The 19477-nt window shown below is 44.2% G+C and overlaps 1 protein-coding gene across 2 annotated transcripts in view; it reads right to left on the reverse strand.

The window, feature by feature from the left end:
• Positions 1-12998: 12998 nt before the first annotated feature.
• Positions 12999-19477, reverse strand: part of LOC121544541 (RNA-binding protein 25) — a 29906-nt gene continuing 23427 nt past the window's right edge. For both annotated transcript variants that reach the window (XM_041854482.2, XM_041854481.2), the window contains exons 14-18: positions 18499-18931; positions 16047-16345; positions 14634-14732; positions 13629-13676; positions 12999-13340 (exon numbers count right to left, since the gene is read on the reverse strand). In XM_041854482.2, the coding sequence (XP_041710416.2) occupies positions 13248-13340; positions 13629-13676; positions 14634-14732; positions 16047-16345; positions 18499-18931 (972 nt within the window). In that variant the 3' untranslated portion in view covers positions 12999-13247. The remainder of the gene's footprint in view (positions 13341-13628; positions 13677-14633; positions 14733-16046; positions 16346-18498; positions 18932-19477) is intronic.

Here is a 19477-nt window from a genome sequence, read left to right on the forward strand (position 1 = left end):
TTGGCAGCAGCTAATGGGGTTCCACAATAAATACAATTACAAACTCAAGGAGGCATAAAAAAACATTTCCCCACCCTCCCCTTGTAGTGTAAAATAAATTGAACACCCTTCATAGAATTAACTCAAAATAATGTTTACGACCACAAATAACAATAACTATAGCGACCCTGCGTTTATAAACGTGGATATCGACCCCCTTCAGCATGCTTTTGTGGCACAGTTGATGCCACGCAGGGCTACGGTCCAGAAGGTTGAGTGTGCACCGACCACCCTAGACGAGCTCACTTGCCCTGCCTGTTTCATTACATTACAATCAGAGCCGGCTGCAGACAATGATCAGCTAGGGGGAAATCTGATTTCAACATTTTGATGCCATATTTATTTAAAATATATGCAAAACTAATTCCACCAACAAGGTTTTCACAACCAATGACTTCGGGCACTTCAATATCATGGTTAGGCTACTTTCCTAAAACAATAATTGTCCACCTCACGGTTCAGCTGTCAGAGATTTGAGCACTAAATATATCAGGGCGTATGATATTAATATTTTAATAAATGTATCAGGGCGTTGAATGCAAAGTCCTATAGGATTAGGTGGCCACTGTATGATATTCATATTTTAATAAATGTACACTACCGTTGCTTAATATTAGGAAAGTTAATAAATACATATAGTAGGTCTAGCCTATAGAAAGCTGATGGGATCCTCCTCTTTTTAATAGAGGCCATCACTCTGTTTCCTCACGCAATTGCATAGCCTATAGAAATGTTACGCAACATGAGCTCATGGGCTCTCATGAAGTGTTTGATTAGATTTTCGATTACATTTGCATTGATGTCAGAGTGATTTAGAGGGACAATAGAGTGCTGAGTACCAGGCAGTTAGCACGTTTGGTAGGCTACTAATGACCATCAGCAGCATCAGAGCTTGGAGAAGCCTAGTTACCGTGACTAAACGGTCACGTGGAATTTGACTGGCGTCGTGAACGCCGGTGTGGCGGTAATACGGTCACCATAACAGCCCTTGTATGGTGTGGCTATTATTAACCTTTAGCTACTGCAGGCCTAAGATATGAAGGCAGTGAGGAAGACTAGATAGATATGAAGGCAGTGAGGAAGACTAGATAGATATGAAGGGAGGGAGGAAGACTAGATAGATATGAAGGGAGTGAGGAAGACTAGATAGATATGAAGGCAGTGAGGAAGACTAGATAGATATGAAGGCAGTGAGGAAGACTAGATAGATATGAAGGCAGTGAGGAAGACTAGATAGATATGAAGGCAGTGAGGAAGACTAGATAGATATGAAGGGAGTGAGGAAGACTAGATAGATATGAAGGGAGTGAGGAAGACTGTGCCCCGGCGCTCCAACTGACTCTGACAGTTGAACTTGAGGTGAGGAAGAGTGTTTCAGGCCTACCAGAGTTACTCCTATAATCTAACAATATAATGCTTGTCTTTATACAAACTATTCGGATAGGAAATTAACGAATGACCCTCCTGTACGTCTATGTCTTTATAGCGGACGCAGTAGCCATCTGACATAAAGAAATGCATGTTGGTGTCGTAGCATGTCACCAGCATATCTCTCTGGGGTTAGGCCTCAGCTTCTCTTCCTTTATATTCAGTATATATATATATATATATACAGTACCAGTCAAACATTTCTAAAAACCTGTTTTCGCTTTGTCATTATGGGGTATTGTGTGTAGATTGATGAGGGAAAAAAACGATTTAATCAATTTTAGAATAAGGCTGTAACGTAACAAAATGTGGAAAAAGTCAAGGGGTCTGAATACTTTCCGAATGCACTGTATATATATATATATATATATATATATATATATATATATTTTTTTATATTTATATACTGTATATATACACAACCGTTCAAAAGTTTGGGGTCACTTAGAAATGTCATTTTTTTCGAAAGAAGCTATTTTTTTGTCCATTAAAATAACATCAAATTGATCAGAAATACAGTGTAGACATTGTTAATGTTGTAAATGGCTATTGTAGCTGGAAATGGCTGATTTTTTATGTAATATCTACATAGGCGTACAGAGGCCCATTATCAGCAACCATCAGTCCTGTGTTCCAATGGCATGTTGTTTTTGCTAATCCAAGTTTATCGCTTTAAAAGGCTAATTGATCATTAGAAAACCCTTTTGCAATTATGTTAGCACAGCTGAAAACTGTTGTACTGATGAAAGAAGCAATAACACTGGCCTTCTTGAGACTAGTTGAGTATCTGGAGCATCAGCAATTGTGGGTTCGATTACAGGCTCAAATGGTCCAGAAACAAATAACTTTCTTCTGAAACTCGTCAGTCTATTCTTGTTCTGAGAAATGAAGGCTTTTCCATTCGAGAAATTGCCAAGAAACTGAAGATCTCGTACAACGCTGTGTACTACTCCCTTCACAGAACAGCGCAAACTGGCTCTAACCAGAATAGAAAGAGGAGTGGGAGGCCCCGGTGCACAACTGAGCAAGAGGACAAATACATTAGAGTGTCTAGTTTAAGAAACAGACGCCTCACAGGTCCTCAACTGGCAGCTTCATTAAATAGTACCCGCAAAACACCAGTCTCAACGTCAACAGTGGAGAGGCGACTCCGGGATGCTGACCTTCTAGGCAAAGTTGCAAAGAAAGAGACATATCTCAGACTTCTTTAGAAATGTTTGACTGGTACTGTATATATATGTATATAGCCTATATAAATATTAAGTCTCCCGAGTGGCGCAGTGGTCTAAGGCACTGAATCGCAGCCGGCCTCGACCGGGAGACCCATGGGGCGGTGCACAATTGGCCCAGCGTCGTCCAGGGTAGGGGAGGGAATGGCCGGCAGGGATGTAGCTCAGTTGGTAGAGCATGGCGTTTGCAACGCCAGGGTTGTGGGTTCGATTCCTACGGGGGGCCAGTATGAAAAATAAAAGAATGTATACACTCACTAACTGTAAGTCGCTCTGGATAAGAGTAAATATAAAGGAAGAGAAACTGAGGCCTAACCCCTGAGAGATATGCTGGTGACATGCTACGACACCAACATGCATTTCTTTATGTCAGATGGCTACTGCGTCCGCTATAAAGACATAGACGTACAGGAGGGTCATTCGTTAATTTCCTATCCGAATAGTTTGTATAAAGACAAGCATTATATTGTTAGATTATAGGAGTAACTCTGGTAGGCCTGAAACACTCTTCCTCACCTCAAGTTCAACTGTCAGAGTCAGTTGGAGCGCCGGGGCACAGTCTTCCTCACTCCCTTCATATCTATCTAGTCTTCCTCACTGCCTTCATATCTATCTAGTCTTCCTCACTGCCTTCATATCTATCTAGTCTTCCTCACTCCCTTCATATCTATCTAGTCTTCCTCACTGCCTTCATATCTATCTAGTCTTCCTCACTGCCTTCATATCTATCTAGTCTTCCTCACTGCCTTCATATCTATCTAGTCTTCCTCACTGCCTTCATATCTATCTAGTGTTCCTCACTGCCTTCATATCTATCTAGTCTTCCTCACTGCCTTCATATCTATCTAGTCTTCCTCACTGCCTTCATATCTATCTAGTCTTCCTCACTGCCTTCATATCTATCTAGTCTTCCTCACTCCCTTCATATCTATCTAGTCTTCCTCACTGCCTTCATATCTATCTAGTCTTCCTCACTGCCTTCATATCTATCTAGTCTTCCTCACTGCCTTCATATCTATCTAGTCTTCCTCACTGCCTTCATATCTATCTAGTCTTCCTCACTGCCTTCATATCTATCTAGTCTTCCTCACTGCCTTCATATCTATCTAGTCTTCCTCACTCCCTTCATATCTATCTAGTCTTCCTCACTGCCTTCATATCTATCTAGTCTTCCTCACTGCCTTCATATCTATCCAGTCTTCCTCACTGCCTTCATATCTATCTAGTCTTCCTCACTGCCTTCATATCTATCCAGTCTTCCTCACTGCCTTCATATCTATCTAGTCTTCCTCACTCCCTTCATATCTATCTAGTCTTCCTCACTCCCTTCAGATCTATCTAGTCTTCCTCACTGCCTTCATATCTATCTAGTCTTCCTCACTGCCTTCATATCTATCCAGTCTTCCTCACTGCCTTCATATCTATCTAGTCTTCCTCACTGCCTTCATATCTATCCAGTCTTCCTCACTGCCTTCATATCTATCTAGTCTTCCTCACTCCCTTCATATCTATCTAGTCTTCCTCACTGCCTTCATATCTATCTAGTCTTCCTCACTCCCTTCATATCTATCTAGTCTTCCTCACTCCCTTCATATCTATCTAGTCTTCCTCACTGCCTTCATATCTATCTAGTCTTCCTCACTGCCTTCATATCTATCTAGTCTTCCTCACTGCCTTCATATCTATCTAGTCTTCCTCACTGCCTTCATATCTATCTAGTCTTCCTCACTGCCTTCATATCTATCTAGTCTTCCTCACTGCCTTCATATCTATCTAGTCTTCCTCACTCCCTTCATATCTATCTAGTCTTCCTCACTCCCTTCATATCTATCTAGTCTTCCTCACTGCCTTCATATCTATCTAGTCTTCCTCACTGCCTTCATATCTATCTAGTCTTCCTCACTGCCTTCATATCTATCTAGTCTTCCTCACTGCCTTCATATCTATCTAGTCTTCCTCACTGCCTTCATATCTATCTAGTCTTCCTCACTGCCTTCATATCTATCTAGTCTTCCTCACTTCCTTCATATCTATCTAGTCTTCCTCACTGCCTTCATATCTATCTAGTCTTCCTCACTCCCTTCATATCTATCTAGTCTTCCTCACTCCCTTCATATCTATCTAGTCTTCCTCACTGCCTTCATATCTATCTAGTCTTCCTCACTCCCTTCATATCTATCTAGTCTTCCTCACTGCCTTCATATCTATCTAGTCTTCCTCACTGCCTTCATATCTATCTAGTCTTCCTCACTCCCTTCATATCTATCTAGTCTTCCTCACTGCCTTCATATCTATCTAGTCTTCCTCACTGCCTTCATATCTATCTAGTCTTCCTCACTGCCTTCATATCTTAGGCCTGCAGTAGCTAAAGGTTAATAATAGCCACACCATACAAGGGCTGTTATGGTGACCGTATTACCGCCACACCGGCGTTCACGGCGCCAGTCAAATTCCACGTGACCGTTTAGTCACGGTAATTAGGCTTCTCCAAGATCTGATGCTGCTGTAGGTCATTAGTAGCCTACCAAACTTGCTAACTGCCTGGTACTCAGCACTCTATTGTCCCTCTAAATCACTCTGACATCAATGCAAATGTAATCGAAAATCTAATCAAACACTTCATGAGAGCCCATGAGCTCATGTTGGGCAACATTTCTATAGGCTATGCAATTGCGCGAGAAAACAGAGTGATGGCTTCTATTAAAAAGAGGAGGATCCCATCAGCTTTCTATAGGCTAGGCCTACTATATTTATTTCTCAACTTTCCTAATATTAAGCACATTGCTTCTCTTTACAACAGGAGTATAGCCTACCTGGCTGGCATGAAAATGAACCACGGGGAAAAGCGTCCTCCATTCGCTATTTAAGTGCATAGATGACATGTATTTTTTCCCCTGCCCTTGTTTTGAGACAGGTGCATGATAATGGTCCATTCTAAATCAAAACAAATGTCACACATATATTATTTAGTATATGTAAAGACAAGATTAAATCAAGAATAGTCTGTTGGGTGACAATATTAGCCTGTCACTTGTGAATTATATATTATCACTTGTGAATGATTCCCAGCATAAGGCAAGAAAACAATGCATACCTTTTTTTTTGCAACATTTTCAAATCAAAGTCGCACACCTCATGTAGCACATGTTTTGATAAGGTTTGTATCACAACTAAAGTGGCCAAATAACTTCTTATAATTAAGTACATTAATCCGCTTTACAACGGGTGTAGAGCCTAACTGGCATACAGTGGGGGAAAAAAGTATTTAGTCAGCCACCAATTGTGCAAGTTCTCCCACTTAAAAAGATTAGAGAGGCCTGTAATTTTCATCATAGGTACACGTCAACTATGACAGACAAATTGAGGAAAAAAAATCCAGAAAATCACATTGAAGGATTTTTAATGAATTTATTTGCAAATTATGGTGGAAAATAAGTATTTGGTAGAGAGAGAGAGACAGCCGAGGAGAGGATGTGGTGACGGAGAGAGCCTAACTGGCATACATACACAGCACGTGAGTTTCAAGTTTGGGGAAGATTATTTCCACCATGAAATTGCACCTTTATAATATAAGCATTACATGCATAAATCGCATTTGCGGTCACTTTTGATAATGGTGTTTTCCCGCTAATGGAACATTCCCGCTTATAGCCTACTGCCATGTGCCCATTGCTGCATTTATAATGTGAAGAAATAGACTAATAGTTTATCAACATTTTAAGCTGAACGTTCTGATCTGTTGCATCAGCCTCATTGCGCATAAAATGTTTTTTGATGCTAGTGGTTGTATTAATTTGGGATCTAACACATCCCACAACTGTCCCAGACTATGTTTAGAATATTTATTTCTCGCACAGAATAGAATAGGTCGACTTTTGTACTATGGGGGATAGTAGATTGACAGAGGCTAGTGCTTTTGCTGTTCGTTAAGCCTACTCATCTTGTTGGCTGATGAAAAGTAAATGTGGACAGAAATTCGAGGTATTATCAAGTGCTTGTCAAATTGTGAATGAGAGACTGATGAAGTGTGTTCAGCCTGCGCAACAAACAAAGCAGAGCTCATGCCTTTCATTAGTTGCATCATGCAGCCTTAGAATGTATAAAAAATCTAAACACATAGCCCAACGTTTGTAGAACAACTAAAGTTACATTAATAACTCTAAATTAAGCATATAGGAGGACCTGTTTCTTTGTTAACCGCTCAACGCAGAACAGCCGCATGTGGCCACTCCCTCAAATCATTTGGAGAAAACATCCTTTATTTTATTCAGCTTTGTTCAATTCTATTCTTCATTCTATAAAATAATATAAAATAATGCCACGGAATTCTAAGGAAATCTTGTCTGCTTAATGAACTAGTGTAGCCCACAGCCATATGGCAGAGCCAGATCAGGACCTAACATAAGGACAACTCAGAGGATGCTATTCTGTTCTTCTGAAATAGACCATATTTCCTTCATATCATGTAATGGATTTATTGTGATGGTGTAAACTACATGACATAGATTTAATTGACTTTTTAAAATGTAGATGTTCCAAAGGTCTGCATCAGTGGCTTGTAGGCTATGTGTGGAAACCAGGAGATGCTAAATGTGTTTATGTTAACTAACTTTCAAGTACTGTGAGACCGACAGTTGTTTGCTTGACAATCACCGGCTGACGAAATTTTGTGACCGCCACAGGCCTACACAATACCAAACCTTCACAAACCGTTTCTAAACTTTATTAGGGTAATATTAAAAGTCAGTCAAGCCGTTGTTTATTGGGAAAATACAGCAGAAGAGCAAATGTAAACCAGGGGAAAAAACGCACTACCCTCCCCCCGTGCCCCCCCACAAAACACAACCCTCGCCCCAAAGCAATAAATAGTTTGACCCCCCCCCAGTAAATGTTGATCTGTCCCTTAGTGTGCCTGTGTGTAGTTCTAGCATATCAACCAGCTAGCAAACATAAACTGTTCCTATAGACTCAATAAGAAAGATTGACTCCAATACTTATTTCCAGCTAAGAGAAGTTAGTGACGTTGAAACCTGAGATGACTCATAATTCCAGTTATGGAAAGAGCTGGGCGGTGACCAAGCTGAAAATAACAGACACTCTTTGGAAGATGAACTAGTTGATATAATGTCATTATAATGTCATCCATCACAAGGTGGTTGATTTACTCAAGGCTCTTTGGAGCAGAAAACTCTCAACAGTGTTTTGATTTCAAATGTATCTTTATTCTTTCCATGAAGGGAGGATGTTGTTTTTTGTTGCAGGTATTTTCATTCTGCTGTGTGTGTGTCTGTATCACACCTGTTTCTGAGAAACACACCACTTCCTGCCCACACAGAGAGGACGTTTCCATGACGCTCTGCAGCGCTGCAGTGCATCTTGGTCTCATGGCCTATACACTCAAGTGGAAAGGTTCTATGTGGGTTCATCTGGCTCAGATCTTATTTTCCACTCTGAGCCAAAAGGACGTTTTAGGCTTCATTCACAGCAGTTCAAAACTTTGAGTTGATGTCTGCAAGTTTAATGGCTGTATATAAGTTATAAATTGTCCTTTTTGCAAAAAACATTTATGGCCTGGGGGGGAGCAACAGTGTGGTGACTGTATCACATAGCTGTATCTCTACCTTGCAACAGGAAATGGACGCTCTCATCATCGCATAGAGGAGTGGGGGTGGTGTGTGTTAGTGGTTGTAGTGAAACTGAGTCCTGGAGCCTTGCAGCTCTGCAGGGGTGGAGGTAGAGAGAGAGAGAGAGACAGCCGAGGAGAGGATGTGGTGACGGAGAGAACACGCTGAGCGCTGAAGCACAGGCAGGATGCTGAGAAACTGCCTTCCATCTCACCACAACCTTACCCAACTCACACCGTGCAACACACATCTGCAGCTTTGCAATGCTCTCTCCTCTCCTCTCCTCTCCTCTCCTCTCCTCTCCTCTCCTCTCCTCTCCTCAGGTCTCTGCAAACACAACCGTCACAGATGATGTTCCATTTCTATGTCAACTGTCATAACAAGGCCCAGAGAGCTTTCTGAGTCACACGTTGTCACCGTCACATTCACAGCTGTTTGTTCAATCTGTTGTAAAGAAATGACAAGTAGTGTAGTCTATCTTCTACAGTGTTTTGTTGTTCATTCTAATGTTCCATGTAGTGTTCTGGAAGAAAGGGCTTTCTGAGACTCCTGTAGCTCTGATGACTGTAAAAGCAATGGAACTTGTAGAAGAAAATGGTACCTATAATCAACTGACTAAATAGCTAGCCTGGGTACCAGTCTTGATTTAGCCTGAGTACCAGTCTTGATTTAGGCTGGGTACCAGTCTTGATTTAGCCTGGGTACCAGTCTTGATTTAGCCTGGGTACCAGTCTTGATTTAGCCTGGGTACCAGTCTTGATTTAGCCTGGGTACCAGTCTTGATTTAGCCTGGGTACCAGTCTTGATTTAGCCTGGGTACCAGTCTTGATTTAGCCTGGGTACCAGTCTTGATTTAGCCTGAGTACCAGTCTTGATTTAGCCTGGGTACCAGTCTTGATTTAGCCTGGGTACCAGTCTTGATTTAGCCTGGGTACCAGTCTTGATTTAGCCTGGGTACCAGTCTTGATTTAGCCTGGGTACCAGTCTTGATTTAGCCTGGGTACCAGTCTTGATTTAGCCTGAGTACCAGTCTGTTGATTTAGCCTGGGTACCAGTCTTGATTTAGCCTGGGTACCAGTCTTGATTTAGCCTGGGTACCAGTCTTGATTTAGCCTGGGTACCAGTCTTGATTTAGCCTGGGTACCAGTCTTGATTTAGCCTGGGTACCAGTCTTGATTTAGCCTGAGTACCAGTCTTGATTTAGCCTGGGTACCAGTCTTGATTTAGCCTGGGTACCAGTCTTGATTTAGCCTGGGTACCAGTCTCTGTAACTAATCCACTCCCTGTACTCCATGTCATGTGCCAAATAATTGTATTTGGCAAAGACAAGGAGTGGTAAGGAGTGGAACATTAGCTAAAGAGACTGGTACTAAGACTAGTAAATAGCACCACATCTAAACATGTTATTTCATGATGGACCTGAAGGCCATTGACAGTGTGTGCATGCTGGGACATTTAGTCCCTTGGATCCTTAATGAGTCCTTAACGATGGCGTGGTGCGTGTGTTTGGTTTTTGTACAGAACCCTGTCTGATCTGTCATACCGGGGGTGCTGGCAGCACAGTAGCAGACAGACCTGAAAGCAGACTGCTCCAGACCCACTCCATCTGACTCCAGGATCATCCCCCTGGTCTATTGGCCCTGAACCCATCTACACTGACTGGATCCACAATCCCTGCTCCTACCGATCTGAGCAGCACTCTAAGCCCCTCTGCAGCGGTCCATAGGTACCAGTACAGGTTTGGGCTGCTGTTGTAGAGCAGGTGATTTTAAAGGGAGAGCCTGGAGATAGGACAGAAATCTTGCTTGTTTGTAGGTGACCAAATACTTATTTTCCACCATAATTTGCAAATAAATTCATTAAAAATCCTACAATGTGATTTTCTGGAATTTTTTTCCTCAATTTGTCTGTCATAGTTGACGTGTACCTATGATGAAAATTACAGGCCTCTCTCATCTTTTTAAGTGGGAGAACTTGCACAATTGGTGGCTGACTAAATACTTTTTCCCCCCACTGTAGGACCAGACTACGAGGACTCTGGAACACGTTAACGGCCTCTAGGCCTGAGAGAGAGAGAGAGAGAGAGAGGGGGACGTGTGTGAGCTTTCCACTGATTAAGAGAACACAATATTTCAACACTTCCCCTTAATGATCGTGATCTGCATCATACTGTGAATTACACTCTATTCCGTAGAGGCCCTGGTAACAAAATGGTGCACTATCAAGGGAATATGGTTCCATTTGGGCAGCAGACGAATACTTTAAAACTTCACGTTCAGGATCTCTATCGCCCTTACGGATTAGTGTTATGTTATCTAATGGAGGGTTGAACTAGACTAGTGTTATAGTATAGACGTCTGGGGACCCTGAGGAGAGGATTGAGAACCAGTGATCTAATGGTGGGTTTAATTTACACTTCCATTGAAGCAACAAGAGGAAGAGAAGGGTGGGCGACCAACTGGCTGGTTCCAGAACAAATGATTTGAGTGGAAACTACAGGTGTCACCACGTTCTAAAAACCCCATCTCCAAGTCACACTAAGGTGGGTGTTCAGTCTCAGGTTTAGCCTGACCTCTAGTGGTTATGAGTGGTACGGCCTATTTGCTCACTGCCTATGCATACTATGGAGAACATAGAGTTCTTTGGGAAGATCTCATTGAGTACTCCTCACATCCTCTCCACCTCAAAACCCATTGGATGAGAAAGCCAAAGATCCCGCCCCGATGACCTTCTCCTCCAATGGGTTTTGAGAAAGGGGACGTGAGGCGTACGCAATTTAGATCTTCCCTTTGTACCCTCTGGCTCAGTTTCTGTCGTCATGTGACTTCCTCATTACGGACTGCTAGGGATCCCTCCAGTTGGCACCTGAGTGACATCAGAGTGACATCATGTTGGCTCTGCTGATCCTGTCTCTTAGGAAACGTGCCAAACACACCCAACACGTATTCTCTGTTTACTTTTCTTCTCCGACTGTTTACTGATACGTCAATATTTCCTGATTTTTTTTTACATGCATAAAAAAAAATATATATATTTACACGTATAAAAACATTTTAGCTGATTGTTATAAATCCAAATGTTGGTTCATCTTTTCTAGGAATAAATAAGAAACATATTTTCTGACTCTCACTCCCACTGCCGAAAGTAATCTCTCTCACTCCCAAAACTATCCTCTCTCACTCCCAAAACTATCCTCTTTCACTCCCAAAACTATCCTCTCCCACTCCTGAAACTATCCTCTCTCTCTCACTATCCTTAGCGGAAAACAGAAAACTAAATAATTGCATCCAGTTCTGACATGTTAAGATAAATTGCACACTTCATTTTTTAAAAAAAGCTTCTTTCATTAGATCCCACAGTGGTGCAAATCCTCCACCACAGTGCCAAGGAGATAGATACAGCGCCTTCAGAAAGTATTCACACCCCTTGACTTTTCTTACATTTTGTTGTGTTACAGCCTGAATTGAACATTTATTAAATAGAGATTGTGTCATTGATCTACACATACAATACCCCATAATGTCAAAGTGGATTAAAAAAAAATTGGGAAAATTATTTCATTTGAAGTCGAAATGTCTTGAGTCAATATGTATTCAACCCCTTTGTTATTGCACCCTAAATAAGTTCACCAAACGCATAATAAGTTGCATGGACTAATTCCGTGTTCAATAATATTGTTTAACATGATTATTAAATGGCTACCTCATCTCTGTACCCCACAAATACAATAATATGTAAGGTCCCTCAATCGAGTAGTGAATTTCAAGCAAAGATTCAACCACAAAGACCAGGGAGGTTTTTCAACGCCTCGCAAAAATAAGGGCACCGATGGGTAGATGGGTAAAAAGCAGACATTGAATATCCCTTTGAGCGTGGTGAAGTTATTAATTAAGCTTTGGTGCATCAATACACCCAGTCACTACAAAGATACAGGCGTCCTTCCTAACTCAGTTGCCGGAGAGGAAGGAAACCGCTCAGGGATTTCACCATGAGGCCAACTTTAAAACAGTTACAGAGTTAAATGTTTGTGATAGGAGAAAACTGAGGATGGATCAACAACATTGTAGTTACTCCACAATACTAACCTAAATGACAGAGTGAAAAGAAGGAAGCCTGTACAGAATAAAAATATTCCAAAACATGCATCCTGTTTGCAACAAGGCACTTAAGTAATACTGCAAAAATGTGGCAAAGAAATGAACTTTTTGTCCTGAATACGAAGCGTTATGTTTGAGGTAAATCCAACACAACTCATTACTGAGTACCACTCTTCATATTTTCAAGCATAGTGGTGGCTGCATCATGTTATGGGTATGCTTGTCATTGGCAAGGACTAGGGAGTTTTTTAGGATAAAAATAAACAAAATTGAGCTAAGCACAGGCAAAAGTCCTAGAGGAAAACCTGGTTCAGTCTGCTTTCCAACAGACACTGGGAGACTAATTCACCTTTCAGCAGGACAATAATCTAAAACACAAGGCCAAATATACACTGGAGTTGTTTACCAAGACGACATTGAATGTTCCTGAGTGGCCTAGTTACAGTTTTGACTTAAATCTGCTTGAAAATCTATGGCAAAACTTAAAAATGGCTGTCTAGCAATGATCAACAATCAACTTGACAGAGCTTTAATAATTTTTTTTAAGAATAAATGGCAAAATATTGTACAATCCAGGTGTGCAAAGCTCTTAGAGACTTACCCAGAAAGACTCACAGCTGTAAATCGCCGCCAAAAGGTGCTTCTACAAAGTATTGAGATATTTTATGGGGGTGGTAGATGGGGGTTGGGGAAAGGTAATAGGCCCATGTCCAGAGTCTCAACACCCTAGTCAGTGAGAGGTGTCAGTGTGATCAGTCAGAGAAATAAAGAGACTTGAAGCCAGAGGGGAAAAAAAACTGGCCCTGACAGCAGTACTGTAGCACTAGTCTTCATTTCCCCAGACCAATCTTCTTGGCCTCCGTTTCGTAGATCAACAGCCTCCACATTTTAACTATGAACACCTCTGCCTCCTCGTCCAGAACCTGCAGGTCGACACATCAGATAGTTAGTGGTCTGTCTCTCACACGTTGTTGTACTACTTTTTATGACACTGTTGACGAGAACAAACTTAGACTTATAACTAACTCAAATGTAGGCTTACATTTAATCATTGTAAATAAGAAATTTGTTCTTAACTGACTTGCCTAGTTAAATAAAAGGTTAAATAAAAAATGAAAAAATAAAATAAAAAAAACATGATCTGCAAACTGGTTAAGCCTGTAAGATTGTTCCTATGACCATGTTTAATCATGATCTATTATATAACTCACCATAGCAACATCATCCAAGATCCCCTGCGGTGTGCCGTGAGACATCACCTGAGGAGAGAGAACAAGCTGGTAAAACACAGTGGAAGACCACATCACTCTGCCTACCGCGGGGAATAAGCCACACCCAGAGACAACGGGTCCTCAATACCTTTGACAGTGTCCCATCATTATCTCCATGGTCCAATGTGAAGAACAGAATACTACAGTGGAAACTTAGTTACATGCTTATGACATGTCTTACGATGCATTATAAAACGCAAGCTTTAAGTTAGAGTAGGACATATTGGTACCATTGACAAACATACACTGAGTGTACAAAACATTAGGAACATGCTCTTTCCATGACACAGACTGACCAGGTGAATGCTATGGATCCCTTATTGATGTCACTTGTTAAATCCACTTCAAATCAGTGTAGATGAAGGGGAGGAGACAGGTTAAAGAAGGATTTTAAAGCCTTGAGACAATTGAGACATGGATTGTGTATGTGTGCCGTTCAGAGTGTGAATGGGCAAGACAAAACATGTAAGTGCCTTTGAACGGGGTATGGTAGTAGGTGCCAGGCGCACAGGTTTGTGTCAAGAACTGCAACGCTGCTGGGTTTTTCCACGCTCAACAGTTTCCCGTGTGTATCAAGAATGGTCCACCACCCAAAGGACATCCAGACAATTTGACACAACTCTGTGAAGCATTGGAGTCAACATGGTGCCAGCATCCCTGTGGAACGCGTTCGACACCTTGTAGAGTCCACGCCCGACGTAAGGTGTTCCTAATGTTTTGTGCACTCAGTGTATAGCTACATTGGATTTGTGCCACAAATGCTAAAAAGTTAGTGTTTGAAACAGTGACCAGGTAAACTAAACGAAAAACATGCGTCGCTGTCACCCCTTGTCTATAGACTTCTTACAGGGGAAGGAAACCAATGTCATCCTTCCTCAAGACAATCATGCTTTTCTCTCCCACTAAATCAGTTACTCTAACTAACTAACTAACTAACTAACTAACCTTAGAACAGACAAAGTCGACTAGCGTAGCTTCCTCCTCTCCGATGTACTCTATGATCTTCTTGTTGATCCAGGGCCTGATGCGACGCTCCATCAGAGTCTGAGACGGGAAGAACGAGAGTTTCAGACATGCTGTGATGTTATCAGAGAATGGCCAGTTCCTCCACACAGCTTTCAATTTCCAGTTGACCAAATGTGTTAAGAGTAGATGACGTTGATTTGAATCCCAGCTGTCCACAGAGGACCAGGACCCATGGGACTTGTTAGTGTGGGAATTCAACCCATTCCTTAGCGTTGCTATCGCCACGTTACTTCCAACTGACCCACACATTTTACATTTTAGTCATTTAGCAGACGCTCTTATCCAGAGCGACTTACAGTTAGTGAATGCATACGTATTTTGTATTTTTTCCATACTGGCCCCCCGTGGGAAACCAACCCACATCCCTGCCGGCCAAACCCTCCCCTACCTTGGACGACGCTGGACCAATTGTGCGCCGCCCCATGGGTCTCCCGGTCGCGGCCGGCTGCGACAGAGCCTGGACTCGAACCAGGATCTCTAGTGGCACAGCTAGCACTGCGATGCAGCGCCTTGCGCCACTCGGGAGTTCCACACAAGGGCTATGGGCCACCTCCTCATCCCCCTTACCGAGTCCACAGCGGTCTGACCCTTTTCTCATCCCCCTTACCGAGTCCACAGCGGTCTGACCCTTTTAATCAAGTACATTATGTTGATGTAAATCCCAGTGATCTAACCATAAGACCAGGTCCTACGGTCCCTCCACTGCCCCCTCCTCGTCCTCCTTACCGAGTCCACAGCGGTCTGACCCTTTTTAAATCAAGTACATTATGTTGATGTAAATCCCAGTGATCTACCCATAAGACCAGGTCCTACGGTCCCTCCACTACCCCCTCCTCGTCCCCCTTACCGAGTCCACGGCGATCTGACCCTTTTTAAATCAAGTACATTATGTTGATGTAAATCTCAGTGATCTACCCATAAGACCAGGTCCTACGGTCCCTCCACTACCACCTCCTCGTCCTCCTTACCGAGTCCACGGCGATCTGACCCTTTTTAAATCAAGTACATTATGTTGATGTAAATCTCAGTGATCTACCCATAAGACCAGGTCTCACGGTCCCTCCACTACCACCTCCTCGTCCCCCTTACCGAGTCCACAGCGATCTGACCCTTTTTAAATCAAGTACATTATGTTGATGTAAATCCCAGTGATCTACCCATAAGACCAGGTCCTACGGTCCCTCCACTGCCCCCTCCTCGTCCCCCTTACCGAGTCCACAGCGGTCTGACCCTTTTTAAATCAAGTACATTATGTTGATGTAAATCCCAGTGATCTACCCATAAGACCAGGTCCTACGGGGCCCTCCACTGCCCCCTCCTCGTCCCCCTTACCGAGTCCACGGCGGTCCAGTCCAGAGGGTAGTTGAACAGATCAGGTCTGGCCGTAGGGATCTTCTCGATGAGACTCCTGATGTGTTTCCTTTTCTCCTCTCCTTTCCCTCCGGGTCCCTCCGCCCCGTCCAGACCCAGGGTCTTATCCTCCTCACCGTAGTCCAGCGGAACCAGCTTACGTTTACGGGGAGCCTCGTCGGCCTCCTCCTCTCCAAACATGTTGAAGACGCTGTCGGCGTTGGCGAGTTTCTTACGTTTACTCCCAGTGTGGATCTGGTGGTTGGGGCTGGCGCCGGCGCCTGGGGAAGGAGAGAGATGGAATGAAACGGGGTTATAGTGGGGAAGGAGAGAGAGATGGAATGAAACAGGGTTATAGTGGGGAAGGAGAGAGAGAGATGGAATGAAACGAGGTTATAGTGGGGAAGGAGAGAGAGAGATGGAATGAAACGAGGTTATAGTGGGGAAGGAGAGAGAGATGGAATGAAACGAGGTTATAGTGGGGAAGGAGAGAGAGAGATGGAATGAAACGGGGTTATAGTGGGGAAGGAGAGAGAGAGATGGAATGAAACAGGGTTATAGTGGGGGAAGGAGAGAGAGAGAGATGGAATGAAACGAGGTTATAGTGGGGAAGGAGAGAGAGATGGAATGAAACAGGGTTATAGTGGGGAAGGAGAGAGAGAGATGGAATGAAACGAGGTTATAGTGGGGAAGGAGAGAGAGATGGAATGAAACGGGGTTATAGTGGGGAAGGAGAGAGAGAGATGGAATGAAACGGGGTTATAGTGGGGAAGGAGAGAGAGAGATGGAATGAAACAGGGTTATAGTGGGGAAGGAGAGAGAGAGATGGAATGAAACAGGGTTATAGTGGGGAAGGAGAGAGACCAATAGGAGGTGTATAATCAGGAAGTGTGAAACAGTGGGTTATAGAGAATGAAGGTACAAAGCTAGAGGGTTACATGCAGACTGGACCGGGCGCGGGCATGCTGGACCGGGCGCGGGCATGCTGGACCGGGCGCGGGCATGCTGGACCACCGGGCGCGGGCATGCTGGACCGGGCGCGGGCATGCTGGACCGGGCGCGGGCATGCTGGACCACCGGGCGCGGGCATGCTGGACCACCGGGCGCGGGCATGCTGGACCACCGGGCGCGGGCATGCTGGACCACCGGGCGCGGGCATGCTGGACCACCGGGCGCGGGCATGCTGGACCACCGGGCGCGGGCATGCTGGACCGGGCGCGGGCATGCTGGACCGGGCGCGGGCATGCTGATTTTGTCCACCCACACCAGACGAGACTAGACCGGGCGCGGGCATGCTGATTTTGTCCACCCACACCAGACGAGATCAGAACACGCAGGTTGAAATATCAAAATGAACTCTGAACCAACTATATACATTTGGGGACAGGTCGAAAAGCATTAAACATTTATGGCAATTTAGCTAGCTAGCTTGCTGTTGCTAACTAATTTGTCCTGGGATATAAACATTGGGTTGTTTTTTTTTTTACCTGAAATGCACAAGGTCCTCTACTTTGACAATTAATCCACAGATAAAAGGGTAAACCAAGTGAGTTTCTAGTATTTTCTCCTCCTTCAGGCTTCTTCTTCTTCTCTGGACTTTATATGGCGGTTGGCTATCAATTTTAAGAGGCATTACCACCACCTACTGGACTGGAGGGTGGACAGTTCATCTTTCAATCACCCGCGTGGGTGGATGCTCTTAAAACCCAATGAGGAGATGGGAGAGGCGGGACTTGCAGCGCGTCAAGCGTCACAAATAGAACCAAGTTCTATTTTAGCGCCTGGCCACGCAGACGCTCGTTGACGCGCGCGAGCAGTTTGGATGCAATGATTGAATAACGTGTATGTGTACATTTATTTCACAACGCGAGCGGTGTGGTCAGCATGTTAGGATGAGAGACAGTGATGATGACTTAACTAGTAACTTTCAAAAAGTTCAGTATCCTTCAACATACAGATGTGAAATGTTCAACATATAGCTAGACATACAACGCTACCTAACCAGTTTGAGGCCGAGGCCCATCTAGTTCAATCTGGTTCTAACTCACCCAGTTTGAGGCCGAGGCCCATCTAGTTCAATCTAGTTCAATCTAGTTCTAACTCACCCAGTTTGAGGCCGAGGCCCATCTAGTTCAATCTAGTTCTAACTCACCCAGTTTGAGGCCGAGGCCCATCTAGTTCAATCTAGTTCAATCTAGTTCTAACTCACCCAGTTTGAGGCCGAGGCCCATCTAGTTCAATCTCATCCAGTTTGAGGCCGAGGCCCATCTAGTTCAATCTAGTTCTAACTCACCCAGTTTGAGGCCGAGGCCCATCTAGTTCAATCTAGTTCTAACTCACCCAGTTTGAGGCCGAGGCCCATCTAGTTCAATCTAGTTCTAACTCACCCAGTTTGAGGCCGAGGCCCATCTAGTTCAATCTAGTTCTAACTCACCCAGTTTGAGACTGAGGCCCATCTTGGGCCGCTGTTCCTCGGTGGGCGGGGCTTCAGGAGAGTTTTCATGAGGGATGATGATACCGCAGGGAGACTCGTTGCCAGGGGAGTTGGGCGTGGCGCCGCCGCTGCCCGACGACACCGAGGGGGCCGACGTGATTGGCCGCAGCGTGGGCTTCAGGTTTGGGTTCGGCCTGGCATCTGACGAGTCCTCCCAGTCACGATCATCAAGCTCCTCCCCCTCCTCCAGGTCGTCGTCTGATTGGGGCTGAGGGTGCTGGGGAGAAGGCCTGTCTGCTCCTCCTCCTCTCCTGTCCCTGCGGTGCTCCCTCTCTCGGTGCTCCCTCTCCCTGTGTGGTTTCTCCTGCTGCACCTCCTCCTCTGGGTCCGGCTTGACCGGGGGCTGCCTCCTCCGCTCTGCCTCCTCCTCCATCTTGGTTTCAAATCAAATCAAATGTATTTAAAGTGCATTTATACAAAGTCTCAACACACTTAAAAGAAAAAAAAGATGAATGTGTTGATTCATGTGTATTGTTGATTCATGTGCATTGATGATTCATGTGCATTGTCCCTATTTGACAGGTACAATGCACATTGATCAACATTTCTAATTTCTGTTAATGTGCCAGTTAGCCAGCTGACAAAGACAGCAGGGTTGTGTTTAATAGGGAGGAAATGGTTGGAAAGACAGCAGGGTTGTGTTTAATAGGGAGGAAATGGTTGGAAAGACAGCAGGGTTGTGTTTAATAGGGAGGAAATGGTTGGAAACTGAGAGGTACAACCTGAACTTGTCCAATAACAACACAGAGTTGACAGACAGCAATACAGCCAGACAGACAGCCAGCCAGCCAGCCACAGCCAGCCAGCCAGACACAGCCAGCCAGCCAGCCACAGCCAGCCAGCCAGCCACAGACAGCCAGCCAGCCACAGACAGCCAGCCAGCCAGCCACAGCCAGCCAGACAGCCAGCCAGCCAGCCA

The sequence above is a fragment of the Coregonus clupeaformis genome, chromosome 29 (assembly GCF_020615455.1).
Source record: "Coregonus clupeaformis isolate EN_2021a chromosome 29, ASM2061545v1, whole genome shotgun sequence".
Lineage (NCBI taxonomy): Eukaryota > Metazoa > Chordata > Actinopteri > Salmoniformes > Salmonidae > Coregonus > Coregonus clupeaformis.